This window comes from Vipera berus (genome assembly GCF_964194415.1).
Source record: "Vipera berus genome assembly, chromosome: 1".
Taxonomy (NCBI): domain Eukaryota; kingdom Metazoa; phylum Chordata; class Lepidosauria; order Squamata; family Viperidae; genus Vipera; species Vipera berus.
The window spans coordinates 68140721-68160156 of NC_138202.1; the positions used below are offsets into that span (position 1 = coordinate 68140721).

At 39.9% G+C, this 19436-nt stretch overlaps 1 protein-coding gene across 1 annotated transcript in view; it reads left to right on the forward strand.

Moving 5' to 3' along the window:
* The first annotated feature begins 870 nt into the window (after positions 1–870).
* Positions 871–19436, forward strand: part of TYRO3 (TYRO3 protein tyrosine kinase) — a 72869-nt gene continuing 54303 nt past the window's right edge. Inside the window, exons 1-2 of the mRNA XM_081313497.1 lie at positions 871–1075; positions 16110–16293. Coding sequence (XP_081169623.1) covers positions 982–1075; positions 16110–16293 — 278 coding nt within the window. The 5' untranslated portion in view covers positions 871–981. The remainder of the gene's footprint in view (positions 1076–16109; positions 16294–19436) is intronic.

Genomic DNA, 19436 nt, shown 5'->3' on the forward strand with positions numbered 1-19436 from the left:
TTTGTAAACATTATTTATTAGGATGGATGCATCGATCTACTGGCGTCCTTCTATAGATGAGGATTGATCAAAGGTTATCCTTCATTACTTGTCCGCTTCTGTCACAGACCCTTCTGCCTTCTATCCATCTCTCTCTTTTCAAATCACGACCCTCTTTTGATTTGGGATGAGCTCCTCCTTGAGTAGAGACTGCGGCTCGCTGACTAACCTGCGCGCAAGAGAAAAAGGTCGCATCCGCGCCTTCCCCTCTCCTTGAAAACAGCTCCCTTCGCGGGAAAACCACGTTGGTTCTGCCGCAGGCCTGTTATTTTCCACTTCGCGGGAGAATGAAACAACAAAGTTCGGGAAAGCAATAGGATCGGCCGTCGACGGATTAATATTCATGAAGCCGGTGATGTCATGAGGAGGAGAGCTGTGGCCTCCTGAAAGCGCCATTTCCTGGAGGGAGAAGGCAAGAAGCCCGAGTCCAAGACTCGCAGAAGGAAGTCGCGGCGGCCGAAGGAGGGAGCTCCGCGTCGGGGCCAAAGAGCTCAACTCGGCGGGCTCGGCGGCCCGATGAACTCTGTGCACTGCGGGAGGGAGGCCGGCAGGGGGGGACCTTCCCGACTTGCGATCACAAGCTCGGGGAAAGGGAGCAGAGCCGCCGGCCGAGCCAGCGCCGGTGCAGTGCCTGGCGCTGCCATCTCCAGCCGCTTCTTTTCCTGGCTTGCCGGGCGCGATCGCGTGGGCGCCGAGCCCCTCTTCGCGCCCAGCTCGAGGGGGCGCGGACCGCCAGCTTTTCTTTCGAGGAAGGGGCGTCGTTGGTTTCCCTTTCCCCCTTTCCCCCCCTCCCTTGTTGCTTTGCCGCCCGCCCGTCCTCCCGTTCTTTCTTTTTCCTCCCCCTTGCTTTCCTCCCCGTCGTTAAAATTTGGGGGGCCGAGGCGAGACAACCGCTTTGGAGGTCGCTAGGAGGATGGTGAGAAAGATGATGAAGGGGAAGAGATGGAGATGAAGCAGACTATGCAGATGCGGGGACTCCTGTTGCTGTTGCCGGCACTATGGGCTCTGTTTTCGCGGGACTTCAGGGCTGTAACAGGTAAGGAGATTCCGCTCCGCCGAGTTCCCTCTCGGTCCAAGACTCTCGACTTGATTTTTACCGGTTCTTGCCCCTTTCACGCTCTCCCGCCGGCTGGATTGGACGTTTCCCAAGTGGGTGTGCTCCCGGTTCGAGTTTCTTGTTGGGCTATGGGTCACTTCTGTTCTGCAACCGAGTGGATGGAGCGGCGCAACCGGGTCCCGGGTTTCTTTGTGGCGTGGTGGGATCCCTTCGCCTTCCGGCACTCTTGTCCCGACATCCCTTCTTGAAAAACAAACAAACAGACTCAGGTAGATTTGCAATAGTGGCGAATAGTAAACTCCCGCGGATAGTTTTCCTCTTCTTCCAGAAGATAAGCTTTCCATGCTGCCCCGGGGTAAGCGCAGTAGTTACAATGATTTTTCCCATCTGCTCCCAGCGCTGTGTGACTGGCTTGCATCTTTCCTCATTGGAGCTGAAACAAATGATAAAACTGAAGGAAAATGTGTTTCATTGTTTATACTTGTTTAATCCCTGGTGTTATTTTTTTTTGTTGTTGTTATGATTATTTTGTGGGTGATAGTGATTTCATGCCCATCTTTGTACATGTCAAGTTGAACCAACAGTTTGCATGCCAAGAATTTGATTCTTCCATTCCACTCCATTGCCTGCTTTCCCAATTCTCCAATTCTAACATTATTTGGAGAGTCCTTGGGAGAGTTAGGACTTCACTGCTGTGGAGATCCTTCCCATTAAAGGCTTCCTAATTTGATGGATTCAGCCAGTTCTAAATGAAATGTCCAATAAGACGCTCTTATGGTCCCTGCAGGATGGCCTCATTATCTTTGTAGAGGTTTTAAGTGAGGATTTGAGTGGATTAGCACACATGAAGGTTGAAAAAGTCACAATCTTCATTCACAGATATTTAGTGTAAAATATATTTAAATGTTTTGCCCTTAAAACCAGGCTCTTTCATCAAGTCAGAGTGGGTAATCTGTGACTCTCTAGTAGTTTGGAACTGTAATTTCAGTTGTTGCACCAGTCCACCAGGGTGTTGAGAGTTGTAGTTCATCAATACCTGGAATGCCATAGATTCCTCAGGCAGCTGTCCCAGGTAGATTAAGTTGTGGATGGTAAAAGGGCAGTGACGTTGGTTTTTATTGTATGTTTTACCGGTATGGCAGAAGGGAAAGATACTTGTGGAGTTTTCTGTCCATGTACCAAAATAATGACTTCAGGCACTATGGCTGGCTAAGGTCCATGGGAAGTTGCAAGCATGCTTTGACATTATATCTCAGGCAGCAAAATATCTTGGCCCGCCATCTATTAGAATAAGAATCATTGGCTATTTTAGTACTTCTTTATTGCGTCAACATCATAAACATATTTGAGGTCTTTGGCAGCTCTATTTCTATTTCCATAATTGAATATTGGCTACAGCTCTTGAACATAAGGCTATCCTTTTTTTCTCTGTGACTTTATCCCAGGGATTCATCTTTATGGAAAGACAGGAGGTTAAAAAAACTGTTTACTTCTTCTACAAGTGGTAATAAATATAACACTGTCACAATGTTTTGTAGGACTTGGATGTCTATACATCACCCTTTATATGCTTCATTAATGTTTTTGTGAAATACTGATAGAAATAATGTTATATCAAGATCTCTACTGAAATATCACAATTCACAAATAGATTTTCCAATGAATCAGTGACATTTGTAAAATTATTGAAATTAATATTTTGTTTTCTAATTCAGAACAGGTTAAAATTCGGAAGTCATTTATTTAGGGAGCAACTCTGTTATTATAATCCCTCACCCTCCCACTGTATTGGTGAATTATTGCAGTTTGAAACCATAAATGTTGTCACTGGGTCATGAACTAATAATTCCAGGTGTTACCAGTTTCCAAAATTAGCTGGTTAGTGTGACTGACTGAAGGCTGATGTCAGTACTGAGTCAAAATAATCTGTGGGCAGAAAATATGAAGTGGACATAAATAGATAGAATTTTAAAAAAATAAAAAAATCAATCTGAAAGGAAAGCAGTAATGCTGATTCTTTGGCATAATTTAGGTTTGTGGGTCAAAAACCATCCTGGATATTTTCTTCTGGGAAAATATTTTTGAGAATTAATGTGGATCTTATCTTACTTGCAGACCTAGATCATAGTATCTGGAAAGCATGGAGATCCTTCCATTTCTATGGACTCTGTAACTGCAGTCCTCAGTTGTACCTCTTTGGGGTAGCACAATCGGTGTAGTGATTAAGGCACCGGGCTAGAAACCAGGAGACTGTGAGTTCTAGTCCCACCTTAGAACAAAAGCTGGCTGGGTGAATTTGGGCCAGTCATTCTCTGTCAGCATAACCTGCCTTACAAGATTGCTGTGCAGAAAATAGAAGAAGGAGCATTTTATGTATTTGTTGACTTGAGTTATCTATAAAAATAATAAAGGCGGAATATACATGATAGATAGATAGATAGATAGATAGATAGATAGATAGATAGATAGATAGATAGATAGATAGACTAATTAGAGTCACTATGAGAGCATGTTGAAAATGCGGAGGTTTTTGAAGTTCCTCTAAATGTAAGAACTTGAACCATGCATCTTTTTGACTAAGAAGTGTCCATCAGTTTTAGTTGCCACTGATAATGTGTGAAATTAGCAAAAACTCTCACTGTACAAGCAGGCTGATCAGTTTTACATCTGTAGCATGGAGTCATCAACTTCAAAATACTTTCCAAGTCAGCTTTCCCCAGCCTGATATACCATTGATGTGGTCACAGTATCCTTTTCAGAATTCTGGGAATTACATTTGCAATATAGCATGATGAGCTAGGTAAAAGATGCCTGTTCCAAATTCAAGCAAACCTACATTGTAGTCATATATATCTGGCGCCTAATACAATGGGAGTTAGGGGAATATTCCTCTGATAGACATACATTTCTATTTTCTTTTCACCCCTTTTAAGAATCTCAGTACTTGCTATCAGTAGACAGTGTTTGCAGAAACAGAAAGTTAATATGCTACATTGCAAAGACATCTAGAAGGACTTTGGTAGTTACTAGTTATATTTAGCTGATAGCTGCATAAGTAAACTGAAATTTCTTTCCTACTTTGAGAGAGAATAGTGGTTTACTGATGATTAGACCAATTGGAATCAAGGTTGGCAAAAGTAAAACTGGTAGGGAGTTCATTGCATTGTGCAACTTCTTTTGTGTATTTCTCATACCTACACCCAACCGTTTAGACAGCTTTTATATGGTTAAGAAAGGTTTAGAATTAAAGATCCTTGAATGCAAAAGAATTGTTCAGTTATTGCTAACTGAGCAACTTCTTATTTCTATAATCATTACACTGTAATGATACATTATTGACCATGCTTCAGTTAAGCAACAGTTGTGAATGAATGCTGTGTTTTTCCATAGAAAATATATACATACCCTATAATTTTTCCAAAATTACCTATGACTTAGAGGTTATTCATTTCCCATAAAAAGCCAAAAATATACTGAACCTTATTTTTCCTTTTCTTTCTTTCTTTTTTGTTCTTTGTGCAGGGCTCTCCTTCAAATGTGAAATACACTTTGCTTACTTAAGATTTCAGCAAGTACGGTGACTTAAATCTGAAGTTGTCTGCAAAGATAGCTCTATTTGTTCATGGTTATCTGTTTTAGCAAGTGGATTGCTGAAAAGCTGAGCAGTTTTGTTATTGCAAAATATTGCCTTTATTTCATAAGACTATGATTTTATAAGGCCACTTTTTTATATGTATGGCATGGTCATAGAGCAAGTAGCACAGGGCTCTATTGCTTCAAAATGATGCACACTGAGAGGCAGGATGTTTTCTGCAACGTGCCCGCATGCATAAGCACACACAATTTAATCTAATTTGTTGAATTAAATAATAAGGGGTTAGAGCTTGTTTCCGAGTGTGTGATTAATTCCTTAGCCCAGTACCAAAAAGTGCTGTGTCTAAATGTTGTATATTTTGCCAGCTTCACTGCTCTTAGCAATTTACCTAAGTTAAACGAACAACAAAGAAAACATTACAAAGAAAATGGCTTGGGAACTACTGGTTTTACTGGCTGTTAAGCAGGTAGAAATCCTTAATAGAACAAAATGCTTTTATTCTGCAGAGGTTCCTTAGTTACACAAGTGTGGATTTTTAAATTTTTATTTATATTGCATACCAATATACTTTAAACAATTTACAATGCTATAGTAAAATAACATAAAGCAATATATGAAATAAAATACAAATATGAACTGAAAAAAGAGCAAAACTGGCTGCAATATAAAATAACTACAACAGGAGATTAGTACAAAGCATTTAAAACCCCTAAAAGGTTTTATGGTTGAAAAAACTGGGGATATTATATTCCATTTTCCACTTGAAGAACTATAATGTGGTTGCCTGGTGCACATTTCTGAAGAAAGCAATCTGCAATTCAGGTATCTTAATGAAAAAGGCTCTCCACCAAATCTTACCATGTAGTCAGTGCTAAACTTTGTAGCATGCCATGTTAGAACTTCAGCAAAAATGTTCTGGACAGTGGATGGAAAATTTTGATAGAATATGCTACAGATGCTACAACATTACCCTCAGTTATAATGTAGTTCCTTCCTTCCTTCCTTCCTTCCTTCCTTCCTTCCTTCCTTCCTTCCTTCCTTCCTTCCTTCCTTCCTTCCTTCCTCCCTCTTATACACTTCCTTGCAATCTGTTTGGCAAAGCCTTACAACTGAAAATGAAATAAAAATTCAGATATAAACAAACCAATAGGAATCAGAAAAAAATTAATATTGATTAAATTAAAATTTTAATATTGGTTAAATGGAAATGTTTAACTAGATGCTTGATGGAAAACATTATTACTTCCAATAGAAGAGAATATATGTAGCTCAAGGTTGAATGGTGAGTCCTTGGTGTTTTCTGAATTTGGTTGTTTGCTTGCAGACATTTCATTACTCAACTAGATAACATCATCAGTGCTAGTGAGTATGGGGTTTGCTCCCTGTTTATATACAGTAGCTTGCCCTTCCATTTTAGTGGGGGTGTGGTTTCTCCTTGGTAGGTCCTTTTTTGAGGTGTTGGCTGCTGGAGAGAAACTGGAGAACACGTTCTCTCCAGCAGCCAACACCCAAATGAGCAAGAATTAATACCAGCCAAAACAATCAAGCAGAAAACAATACTCTAATCAAAGGGGAGTGGGGATTTCAGGTTTTTGTATACAATAAATTTTAAATGTTGTAAGCCAGTTAGAGTCACCATGTCTGAATTGGGTGACCATGTAAATTTGTTTAATAAAGAAATACACTTCCAAGGAGAAAACTGCCACCAATATTAGCAAGGCAAGCATTTTCTTAGATCGTGTCACTTGATAATTTGAACTGGATTTTTTTGTTCAAAGTTTTGGAAGGTATGAATGTTGGAGGCAAGTTAATATAAGTTTATAAATTTGCAGATGACACCAAGCTGAGGGGAATAGCCAGTGCTTTTTTTGTAAAAGAAAAAGGTGCCGGAACTCACACATGTTATACAACCCGCCTTGCCTACCCTACAAGGTTACATCCAAAAAAAGGTGCCGGAACTCCGTTCTGAGCATTCTATGACAAAAAAAGCCCTGGGAATAGCCAATACTTTAGAAAATTGGCTCAAGATCCAGAAGGATCTTGACAGTTTTGAACACTGGGCCCTATTTAGCAAAATGCAGTTCAGTGGTGAGAAATGTAAGGTTTCACATAGGCAAAAAAACAAAGGCACAGATATAGAAAAAGGTAGTACATGGCTCAACAGCAGTAACCCTGAGAGGGATCTAGGAATCCTAGTGGACAACCACTTAAATATGAGCCAGCGGTGTGCTGCACTGCCAAAAAAGTCAATACAGTCCTAGGGTATATCAGCACAGAGATAGTATCAAAGCCACAGGAAAGACTAGTATCACAATATGCTGCTTTGGTAAAACCACATTTGGAATTTTTTGATCACAGTAATACAAAAAAAGATGCTGAGACTCTGGAAAGAATGCAGAGAAGAGCAACAAAGATGATTAGAGGGTGGAAACTAAAATATATGATGAATTGTTGCAGGAACTGGGTATGTCTAGTCTAACAAAGAGAAGAACTAGGGCTGAAATGATAGCAGTTTTCCAATATTTGAGTGCCTGTCACAGAAAGAGGGAGTCAACCTATTCTCCAAAGTCCCTGGGGACAGGACAAGAAGTAATGGATGAAAGTTTATTGAAGAGAGATCCAACCTACAATCAAGGAGAAAATTCCTGTCAGTGAGATTAATTAATCAGAGGAATGGTTTGCCTTCAGAAGTTGTGGGTCTTCCATCACTGGAGGTTTTTAAGAAGAGATTGGACAGCCAATCCACAGACCACACAAACAATAGTTAATGGAGAATTAACCAAACCAATGTGAGATACAAAAAGATACAAGACAAAGTTGCCCACAGTCTCTGTTTTGTTTATTTCAGTTTTTGAAATATCAAATAAAGGTATACAATAGGATGAGGGGATCATGGGTGTCATACAAGTTGACAATTTTTGTAGAAGATTTGGTTTTGGTAAAATATTCAGTATAACTTTGACAAATATGAATGTTTTCTTATTTCAAAATAACTGTTAAGTTAATGAAGTCAAAAAGACATGTTAAGATGGGATCAATTACAATTGTCATTGTTAGATAGAATTTCTGTGACTAAGATGAATATTTTATCTAGAATGTTATTTTTGTTTCAGACAATACCTGATGTAGCATTTAAACAATGACAGAAGGATACATCTAAATTTGTATGGCAAGGGGGGAAAAACACGAGTTAAATATAAGGTATTACAAGATGTGAAGGAAAAAGAAAATTTGGGCCTAGCAGATTTGAAGCTATATTTTGCAGCCTGCTGTTTGATTTGAATGAAAAGTGGGTGTTATTAAGAAATAGAAGGTATTGGATTTAGAAGGTCACGATTGAAATTTGAGTGGCATTCGCATAAATATAGATTTTAAAATTCTTTTACCTCAGGTGGGCTATTCTTAGAGTATGGAATGAATTTAACTATAGTGGTTTTTAAGAAGAGATTAGACAGCCATTTGTCCAGAATTGTATATGGTCTCCTGCTTAAGCAGGGAGTTAGACTAGAAGATCTTCAAGGTGCCTTCCGACTCTTATACTGTATTCTATATTTTTCTGCTAGTGGAATTCCACTGGTAACACTATATTTATGTAATTATTTCTTCTCCATCATCCCAAGAGCAGTTGGATTGATTCTAAGACTTACCATTCCACTTGATACAATTTGAAGAATTTTTTTGGAATATGTTAATAACTATACACTGCTAAATAGAATGGAAGGCTTCAGCTGGTGCAGAATGCGGCCGCGTGAGTTGTGATGGGGGTTTCCCGATACTCCCATGTAACGCCTCTTCTCCGCAAGCTGCATTGGCTTCCAGTTGCCCTCCGGGTGAGATTCAAGGTGCTGGTGATGACCTATAGAGCCCTAAATGGCATGGGTCCGGACTATCTTTGGGAGCACCTGCTGCCAGCATCAACTTCCCATCATCCTGTGTGCTCCCACAGGGAGGGCCTCCCCAGGGTGCCACCGGTCAGGGAGTGCCGGCTGGCGGCCCCCAGGGGGAGAGCGTTCTTGGTGGGCGCACCTGCCCTTTGGAATCAGCTGCCTGTGGAACTCCGGATGGCCCCCGACCTTCGCTCATTTCGCCAGGACCTAAAAACTTGGCTATTCGAGCTTGCTGGCCTGGACTGAGGGTTTTGGGTTAAGGTTTTAATTTTTAATTATTTTGGGGCTATTTAATTTAATTTTATTTTAACCTGTATATATTGTACTGTTTTAATTTGCCCTGTAAACCGCCCTGAGTCCCTCGGGAAAAGGGCGGTATATAAATCGAAACAAACAAATAAATAAATTAATAAATTACAATCATTTGAATTTATTTTAAAAATGTTGTTATTGGTTTTTTTTATTGAAAAGTTTTACAATACATTTTTGAATACAAAAAACCCCCTCCTCCCCTCCCCTCTCCCCAACCCCCCTCAACCCTCCCCTCCCCCTTCCCCGACTTCCCAGAGCTGAATACAGGGTATAATAATACAAACAAGCATAAACTAAAATATGCTAACAACAATAATAAAACATCAAATTCTATCACACTTTAACTCTCCATAATCAAAATATTAATAAAATAACTACTAACTAATTATACGTCATAAAGATCCGCTACTTATTCAAATGCTAAATGATACTTTTTAGTCCCATATTTATTCTGAATATATTCAATCCATCTTCTCCATTCCACAATATATCTCTGTTGCGATTGGTCTTTCAAATATGCTGAAATCTTTGCCATTTCCGCCAAATTAGAAACTTTCAAAGTCCACTCTTCTACAGTCGGCAGTTCTTCCTTCTTCCAATATTGTGCTACTAAAAGTCTCGCTGCCGTAATTAAATTCAACATCAACTTTGTATCTATAACAGTAGTATCTGTAATAATACCCAGTAAAAACAATTGCGGAGAAAACTTTATCCTTTTCTTAAATATCTTTTGCATATTCCACCAAATTTTAATCCAAAAAGCTTTAACCTTTTTACAAGTCCACCATATATGAAAATACGTTGCATCCTCACAGCCACACCTCCAACATTTGGGCTGGCAGTTCAGATACATACGGTAGTTGCTAATTTTTTAGGATCTAAGTGCCACCTATAAAACATTTTATAAAAATTCTCTCTTAAATTTTGGGCCTGTGTAAATTTTACATTTCTAACCCAAATCTTTTCCCAAATGTCCATTGTTATAACTTCTTGAAAATTCTGGGCCCACTTTATCATACAATCTTTAACAAGTTCCATTTCTGAATCAATTTCTATCAATGCATTATATATCCTTTTTATATGTGCTTGACCTTGATCTCTAATTTGTTTTACCAAATTTTCATCAATCATCGAGAAACCAACTTTCTGGTCCTCTTTCCCTCTTGCCTGTAATTGCCCATACTGGAACAAAGTTTGTACAATCTTTTCTTCTTTTAAAATATTATATGGCTTTAATTGCCATACATTCCTTTCTAAACTTAAGATTTCCTTATATGTAGTCTCATCATGTTTAAATCCCACATTTATATTTTCTATTGCATGTTTAGGTATTGCCCAAATTGGTATCTTGTAGTTTAACTTATGTCTATACTTTTTCCAAACTCGCAACAGAGCATACCTTAAAATATGTATCTTACATTATCCACCTTCTTATCATACAATAAATATGCATGCCAACCAAATAACAAATCATGACCCTCAAGATTTAATAATCTCCCTTGTGTTAAATTAAACCAGTCACTTATCGATGACAAAGCAGCAGCCTCATAATATAATTTAAAATTAGGCATTTTAAGACCGCCTCTTTCACGCGTATCTTGCATTATCTTAAATTTAACTCGTGGCTTTTTCCCTGCCCAAACAAATTTATTAATTCCTTTTTGCCATTCCTCCAAATTTAAATCCTTTTTAAGTATAGGTATCATTTGAAATAAAAATAAAAATTTTGGCAAAACATTCATTTTCACTGCTGCAATTCTTCCCAATAAAGATAATTGTAATTTTTTCCAACTATCTAATTCTAATTCTAATTCTAACTATCTAATTTTTGTATTTTTCCCCATAACATTTCATAATTATTTTTATATAACTTCACATCTGAGGCTGACAGATATATCCCCAAATATTTAATCTTTTTAACTATTTCAAATCCCGTTAGCTCTTCTAAAACAGCCTTTTGTAATACAGTCATATTCTTAGACAATATTTTGGTTTTTTGTATGTTTATCTTAAATCCAGAAACTTTCCCATATAACATTATTATCTCCATCAATTCTACAACTGAATAATCCGGCTGAGTTACTGTAATAACCAGGTCGTCCGCAAACGCCCTCAGTCTATAATCCTGATCTCTTATTTGGATTCCCCTGATTTTATTCGAATCTCGTATTTTATTCAGTAATATTTCCAATGTTAAAACAAATAATAAAGGTGACAGCGGACACCCCTGCCTTATACCCTTTTCAATATTACATGGTTCCGTCAAACTGTTATTTACTATTATACGGGCTGTTTGCTTTTGATATATTGCCCTAATAGGTTGTAAAAAAATTTCCCCAAATTCCATTTTCTCTAATACTTTCATCAAAAATTGCCAATCCAATTGTATAATACGATATAACTGAACAATGTTATTTTTTTATACTTCAGGCATACTGATGGCAAAAATATACCATGATAGATATAATAACAATAACAACAAAAATGTTGTTATTGTTATTATATCTATCATGGTATATTTTTGCCATCAGTATGCCTGAAGTATAAAAAAAATAACATTGTTCAGTTATATCGTATTATACAAAATAGTTCCAAAAGTAACCAAGATAATATAAAGCTACCAAGGATCTAATAATGACAGGCAATAGTCTCTAGTGGCTGAAATCTCTTCTGTCTTGAAGCTTAGTTATCATCTAGTTCATTTTCTTCCTTGCAGTATATCTTTTCCACCAATGCTTAATACACTACACTTCAGAATATGTGGTCTGTTAAAGGTCTTCCTTATACCTACGTGTTCATGTCTCCTCCACTGACTTTAAAAGTGTCTGATGGCCCTGAAATATATCCTGAAGAATACATTTATTCCAACAGAAAATGGAGAAACGTCACCACCTGCAAATGAATTAGTGACACCTTTCCAAAGAGAGATGAGATCAGCATTTGGCATGCATCCTGAGTTTGGGGGTTGCCTGGCTACTGGTTCAACTAACTTCTCACTACACATGGGGTGTGGGGGTGGGGAGAAGGAAGAGAAAAGGAGAGAGAGAAACATATTCTGAAAGTGGCTGGTTTCCTTTCAGGGCTATGCATTCAATCATACTTTTCTATCCATAGAGTTTTCACACAGTTTAAAAGCTTTTGCAATTAAGAAAAGCTATGAACTGAATGACCCTCTATGTCTATGTGAATGATTTTTTTTTCTTCCCATAAGAATAATTCAAAGCTGTGCTTTCTTTAAAAGAATGAATATTACCTGGGAGTCAAAAAGCATCCAGAGGGAATTTGGGTGGAATTGTTCTATTTTTTTGAGAATAATTCTTTCAAAAGCATTAACTGTGCAGTCTTGCCAGGATACCTACTTCATCTGCATGTACTGCTGAAAAATTTGCTACTGGGCTTCACCCTGCTGATTTCCAAATTAGCACATTGTTGAAGAAGTCCTCCCCTTCATGGATTACTGCCTTGTCGTGGCGAAGGGGCTTGCGTAATTCAATGAAGCTATGAGCTATGCCGTGCAGGGCCACCCAAGACGGAAAGGTCATAGCAGAGAGTTCTGACAAAACGTGATCCACTGGAGAAGGAAATGGCAAACCACTCCAGTATCTTTGCCATGAAAACCCTATGGACAGTACTAAAAGGCAAAACGATATGATGCTGGAAGATGAGCCCCTCAGGTCGGAAGGCGTCCAATATGCTACTGGGGAAGAGCAGAGGACTAGTACTAGTAGCGCCAGAAAGAATGAAGCGACTGGGCCAAAGCCGAAAGGACGCTCAGCTGTGGATATGTCTGGTGGTGAAAGGAAAGTCCGATGCTGTAAAGATTTTTTCTCCATAGGAACCTGGAATGTAAGATCCATGAATCAAGGAAAGCTGGACGTGGTCAAACAAGAGATGACAAGACTAAACATTGACATCTTAGGTATCAGCGAACTAAAATGGACAGGAATGGGTGAATTTAATTCAGATGACCATCAGGTATACTACTGCGGGCAAGAATCCCTCAGAAGAAATGGAGTAGCCTTCATAGTCAATAAAAAAATAGGAAAAGCAGTACTGGGATACAATCCTCAAAATGACAGAATGATCTCAGTTCGAATCCAAGGCAAACCATTCAATATCACAGTAGTCCAAGTCTATGCCCCAACCACCAGTGCTGAAGAGGATGAAATTGACCGGTTCTATGAAGCCCTACAGCACCTTATAGAACTAACACCCAAAAATGATGTCCTTATCATCATGGGGGATTGGAATGCTAAAGTAGGAAGCCAAAAGATAACGGGAATAACAGGCAAGTTTGGCCTTGGAGTACAAAATGAAGCAGGGCACAGGCTGATAGAATTTTGTCAAGAGAATACGATGGTCATAGCAAACACTCTTTTCCAACAACCCAAGAGACGGCTTTACACATGGACATCACCAGACGGTCAACACAGAAATCAGATTGACTATATGCTCTGCAGCCAAAGATGGAGAAGCTCTATACAGTCAGTAAAAACAAGACCAGGAGCTGACTGTGGCTCAGACCATGAGCTTCTTGTTGCAAAGTTTAGGCTTAAATTAAAGAAAGTAGGGAAAAGCGCTAGGCCAGTCAGGTATGAATTAAATCATATCCCTGTTGAATATACAGTAGAGGTGACAAATAGATTTAAGGAATTAGATCTGATAGACAGAGTGCCTGAAGAACTATGGACAGAGGTTCGCGACATTGTACAACAGGTAGCAACCAAAACCATCCCAAAGAAAAAGAAATGCAAGAAAGCAAAATGGCTGTCTGAGGAAGCTTTGCAAATAGCTGAGGAAAGGAGGGAAGCGAAAGGCAAGGGAGAAAAAGAAAGATACGCCCAATTAAATGCAGAATTCCAAAGAATAGCTAGAAGAGATAAGAATGCCTTCTTAAATGAACAATGCAAAGAAATAGAAGAAAACAATAGAATAGGGAGGACCAGAGATCTTTTCAAGAAAATTGGAGAGATGAAAGGAACGTTTCATGCAAAAATGGGCATGATAAAGGACCAAAATGGCAGGGACCTAACAGAGGCAGAAGAGATTAAGAAGAGGTGGCAAAATTACACAGAAGAACTATACAAGAATGAGCTTAACGTCCCTGATAATCACAATGAGGTGGTCACTGACCTCGAGCCAGACATCCTAGAATGTGAAGTGAAGTGGGCCTTAGAAAAGCTGAGCAACAACAAAGCTAGTGGAGGTGACAGTATTCCAGCTGAGCTATTCAAAATCTTAAAAGACGATGCAGTAAAAGTGCTACACTCAATTTGCCAGCAAATTTGGAAAACTCAACAGTGGCCACAGGATTGGAAAAGATCAGTTTACATTCCAATTCCAAAGAAAGGCAGTGCCAAAGAATGTTCAAACTATCGCACCATTGCACTCATTTCTCATGCTAGTAAAGTTATGCTTAAAATTCTACAAGCTAGACTCCAGCAGTATGTGGATCGAGAACTACCAGAAGTACAGGCAGGATTTCGAAGAGGCAGAGGAACTAGAGATCAAATTGCTAACATACGCTGGATCATGGAGAAAGCTAGAGAGTTCCAGAAAAACATCTACTTCTGCTTCATTGACTATGCTAAAGCCTTTGATTGTGTGGATCATAACAAACTCTGGCAAGTCCTTAAAGAGATGGGCATACCAGACCATCTTATTTGTCTCTTGAGAAATCTATATGCGGGTCAAGAAGCAACAGTGAGAACTGGACACGGAACCACTGATTGGTTCAAAATTGGGAAAGGAGTCCGGCAAGGCTGTATACTGTCGCCTTGCCTATTTAACTTATATGCAGAGCACATCATGAGAAAGGCAGGGCTAGATGAATCAAAAGTTGGAATTAAGATTGCCGGAAGAAACATCAACAACCTAAGATATGCAGATGATACCACTCTAATGGCAGAAAGTGAAGAAGAACTAAAGAGCCTCTTGTTGCAGGTGAAGAAGGAGAGTGCAAAACTTGGGTTGAAACTAAACATTAAGAAAACCAAGATCATGGCATCCGGCCCTCTCAACTCCTGGCAAATAGATGGGGAAGAAATGGAGGTAGTGACAGATTTTATTTTCCTGGGCTCCAAGATCACTGCAGATGGGGACTGTAGCCAAGAAATTAAAAGACGCTTGCTCCTGGGGAGGAAAGCCATGGCAAATCTAGACAGCACACTAAAAAGCAGAGACATCACCCTGCCAACAAAAGTGCGTATAGTCAAGGCTATGGTCTTCCCAGTTGCAATGTATGGCAGTGAAAGTTGGACCATCAGAAAGGCTGAGCGCCAAAGAATTGAGGCCTTTGAACTATGGTGCTGGAGAAGACTCCTGCGAGTCCCTTGGACTGCAAGGCGATCAAACCGGTCAGTCCTAGAGGAGATCAACCCTGACTGCTCTTTAGAAGGCCAGATCCTGAAGCTAAAACTCAAATACTTTGGCCACTTAATGAGAAGGAAGGACTCACTGGAGAAGAGCCTAATGCTGGGAAAGATTGAGGGCAATAGAAGAAGGGGACGACAGAGAATGAGGTGGCTGGATGGAGTCACTGAAGCAGTATGTGTGAGCCTAGATGGACTCCAGAAGATGGTAGAGGACAGGAAGGCCTGGAGGAACATTGTCCATAGGGTCGCGATGGGTCGGACACGACTTCGCAACTAACAACAACAACGAAGAAGTCCTGCATAGTTTTATTCTCCTTTCCTAACTGGAAATTCAGTGTTCCTATCCTGTAATTGACAAGCTCAGCGTCCTAACCCACTGAGCCACTGCGTCAGCAGTTTGTCGGCAGTTTGGCAGGTCGAATCCCGAGTGCCGCATAGCAGAGTGAGCACCTGTTACTCATCCCAGCTTCTGCCCACTTAGCAGTTCGAAAGCACGTAAAAATGCAAGTAGAAAACTAGGGACCACTACGGTGGGAAGGTAACAGCGTTCCGTGCGCCTTTGGCATCTAGTCATGCCGGCCACATGACCACGGAGACGTCCTTGGACTCTTCGGCTTTGAAACAGAGATGAGCACCGGCCCCTAGAGTTGGAAACGAGTAGCACGTATGTGCAGGGGAACCTTTACCTTTATCTTTATCCTGTAATTATCCCAATATCTATAAAAAGATTCAGATGAGGTGCATTGGAATGGTTGTGCATTTAGTTCTTTGACTGTGTCACCCTACAGTTCAGTAACCTTGATATTGATCTGCTGTATTCCCAACCTTTCCTTTCTTCTTTCTAGAAGCAAAAGGGATTGGAATGCCAATCAAACTGACTGTGTCCCAGGGGCAGCCAGTAAAGCTGAACTGTAGCCTGGAGGGAATGGAAGAACCGGAGATGCTATGGATCAAGGATGGAGCTGTGGTGCAGGGTATAGACCAGGTGTACATTCCAGTAAACGAAGAACACTGGATAGGCTTCCTCAGGTAAGAACGACATATAGAACAGGATATGCTAGATTAATGTATGATTAATGCTAATATTAAAAATTAGTTTATTTTGACATTTTCTGTGAAACATTGTATGTGGGGAAGGGCATTTGTGATTCTCTCGTCCTCCCTTATTTATTTTCACAGTGGTCCCATGAAATAATTTAGGTTGAGCAAAAGGCAACAGGCAAAATATCCAACTGGGCAATTTGTTTCCTGGATTTATTCTTCATTTGCTTAATATATCATGAATCGTAGCCGGTGTTTCTCAACAACTCTAAGATGGGCAGACTTTCACATCCAGTATGGAATTCTGGAAGTTGAAGTCTGCAAATCTTGATGTTGCCGAGATTAGAAACACTGATCTAAACTTTTCATGCTTTCTAGTTCTTTCCCCATTTTCGTTGCTAATAATGTATAACATTTGTACATAATACTGAAATGCTTAAGGCACCATGCATTCATTATTTAGTAGCAATGCTTATGACACATACTGAACAAGTTCAATATAATTGCCCCCTCCTCCCATGTGACAGCCTGAGCCTGAGTGAGAATTATTTGCTATAGGCAAAAGTGGGCAGCTTTTTAAGGACTGCATTTTGGAGGGACAAAACTACCCGTGAGTGGGGTGAGAATGCTAAGTGGGTGGATTTTCAATTTCTTCCTTTGTTGTAGGAGAGGAAAGCCTCTTTGTTTTTTGTTGGTTTGTTAAGCTTATTTTAGGGGATTTGTGCCTGCAGCAAAATAATGGTAAATGGTGTTACTGTCTATAGAGATTCTCAGTCATCCAGGTCCTGAAGTGCTTTTTCAAGAGGCAACTGGACTTCCTTGGGTTTTTGTTTTTTTTGTCTTTTGAAGACCTTTTGTTTTTCATCCAAGGACCTTCTTCAGCTCTGATGTCTTCGAATTAAAACAAGAAAGTATAGTTGCCTCTTGAAAAAGCACCTTTGGAACAAATGGTATTACTGTTTTTCAAAATTACGGTAGAGGGACTCGAGGGACATACTGGGGCATCCATGAGAAGGGGAGATGTCAGAAAAGTCAATATGATAGTTACAACTCACAGAGCTTTGATTTCATGGCTACTACTGCCATTATGACTTTTACAACACATACACACACATACTGCAGATATCCTTGGAGTCACAAAAAGGGAGCTTTTGGAGATTTTATTCATCTCTGTGGCCTAAGGAAAACTATTTTTGCAACCTGGTCTTAAGAAGCCCATTTAAAATACGTCCAACTACACGTCCAACTGGTAAAACTGCACAGTACCATCTCTCCGCAGGGGACACGGTGGCTTAGTGGGTTAGGACGCTGAGCTTGTCGATCAGAAGGTCGGCAGTTTGGCGGGTCGAATCCTGAGTGCCGCGTAACAGAGTGAGCACCTGTTACTCGTCCCAGCTTCTGCCAACCTAGCAGTTCGAAAGCACGTAAAAATGCAAGTAGAAAAATAGGGACCACTCCGGTGGGAAGGTAACAGCGTTCCGTGCGCCTTTGGCGTCTAGTCATGCCAGCCACATGACCACGGAGATGTCCTTGGACAAGCGCTGGCTCTTCGGCTTTGAAACGGAGATGAGCACAGGCCCCTAGAGTCGGAAACGACTAGCACACATGTGCGGGGGAACCTTTACCTTTCTTTACCTTTACCATCTCTCTATCAATTACCCAATCTTTTTCTTTTCTGTACCACACATCCTTTCCATTTATTAGAATTTCTGGATGGCACTTGCAGGCCTAGGAATTTAAGAAAGGAAGAAACAAAAATGTTTTGATAAGGTAGAAGGTTTGGTGGGTGCCAAACAACTTATCTGTAGCACATTTGTGGCTGTGGATAACCTATTGCAATCACTGGAAGCAGAATATGTTTTGCAAATACCTGAAAAATAAAGATAAAAGTGGATATATAGATGCAGTTTTCTTGGCAACAGGAGAAATGCGGCTTTTCATGCCCTCTGGGGCTACTTTTTAACTTCCCAGTTTGACTAAACACAGCAGTCTTCCTGGCAGTCTCCCACCCACGTTCTAACCAGGCCTAGCCCTACTTAACTTCTAAACCCAGACCCAGTTGTATGGATGCTGCTACTTACTGTGTATTTTTTAACCAGGGCTCTTGTTTTTTACATCCTGGATTCATGCATAAAATAAGGGGTCATTTTTATAAGTAATAGAGGGGCAGAATATTCCAGTGCAAGAATGCAAATTGACATTGAATTGTCCATTCCCAACCTCTTAGCTTTACTAGCTAAGGAATCCAGAAAAAAACTTTCATTTCCCTCCAACTCTTAAGTGCGTGAAAGAGAATTTGCTTCTGCGATATAATTAAACATTTCCTTGACATTGTTTTTCCCCCCTTCCCATTCTTTTCTCCTTGACTTTGATTAAAAGGAGAGAGTTTAAATCAGCCTGCACTTCGTAGATCAAATCTGGGTTCTGTTGAGAGAAAAAGATGTGTCATACAAACCAAGCCTTAGTCATCTCCCACAAGTAATGTCCCAGTGTATTTACTCCATCATTTACCTTAAGCCAAGCATGCAATACTTCAGACAGTTGATATAAAACATAGAAAAGATGCTTAGTGTGCTTCTGAGTATGTGTATAAAAAAACTTAAACCAGTTTTCCTGGTGCTTTTGCCAGATGTACTTGAGAAGAAGCTATCTGGAAATATCCCTTCCGAGGCCTTCCGAGGCCTTCCGAATAAATAGTTTCTTGAGATTTGTAAATTGTCAGCATAGCCCTTGAAATTTTATTGTGCTTCTGTAATGAAATTGATATCTCAGTGTTTGCAGGAAATTAATATTTCAGTGCTCTACAGTGACAAGCATTAACGTTTGCAATCCTAACTAAAATCTGCATTGTAGACATCGGGTTACGTTGGGTGAATAATACCGTATGGAAGGCCAGGGCAGGGCAGACAGCAAATTAATAGGAAAATTAGGGAAACCTAAATAGGAGAGTAGACGTCTGGTCTTAATGTCTAGAATATGGGTTTAGTTATTACAAAGCTGGACACTGTCCCTAGTAGAAAGTTTGATAATTTTAAGAGCTAGTGCTGAGTGGTGGATAAGGCATTGAACTAGGGCTGGGGAGATTAAGATCCAAATCCATCCTCAACCATGAAAATTCTGGCACATTTTTT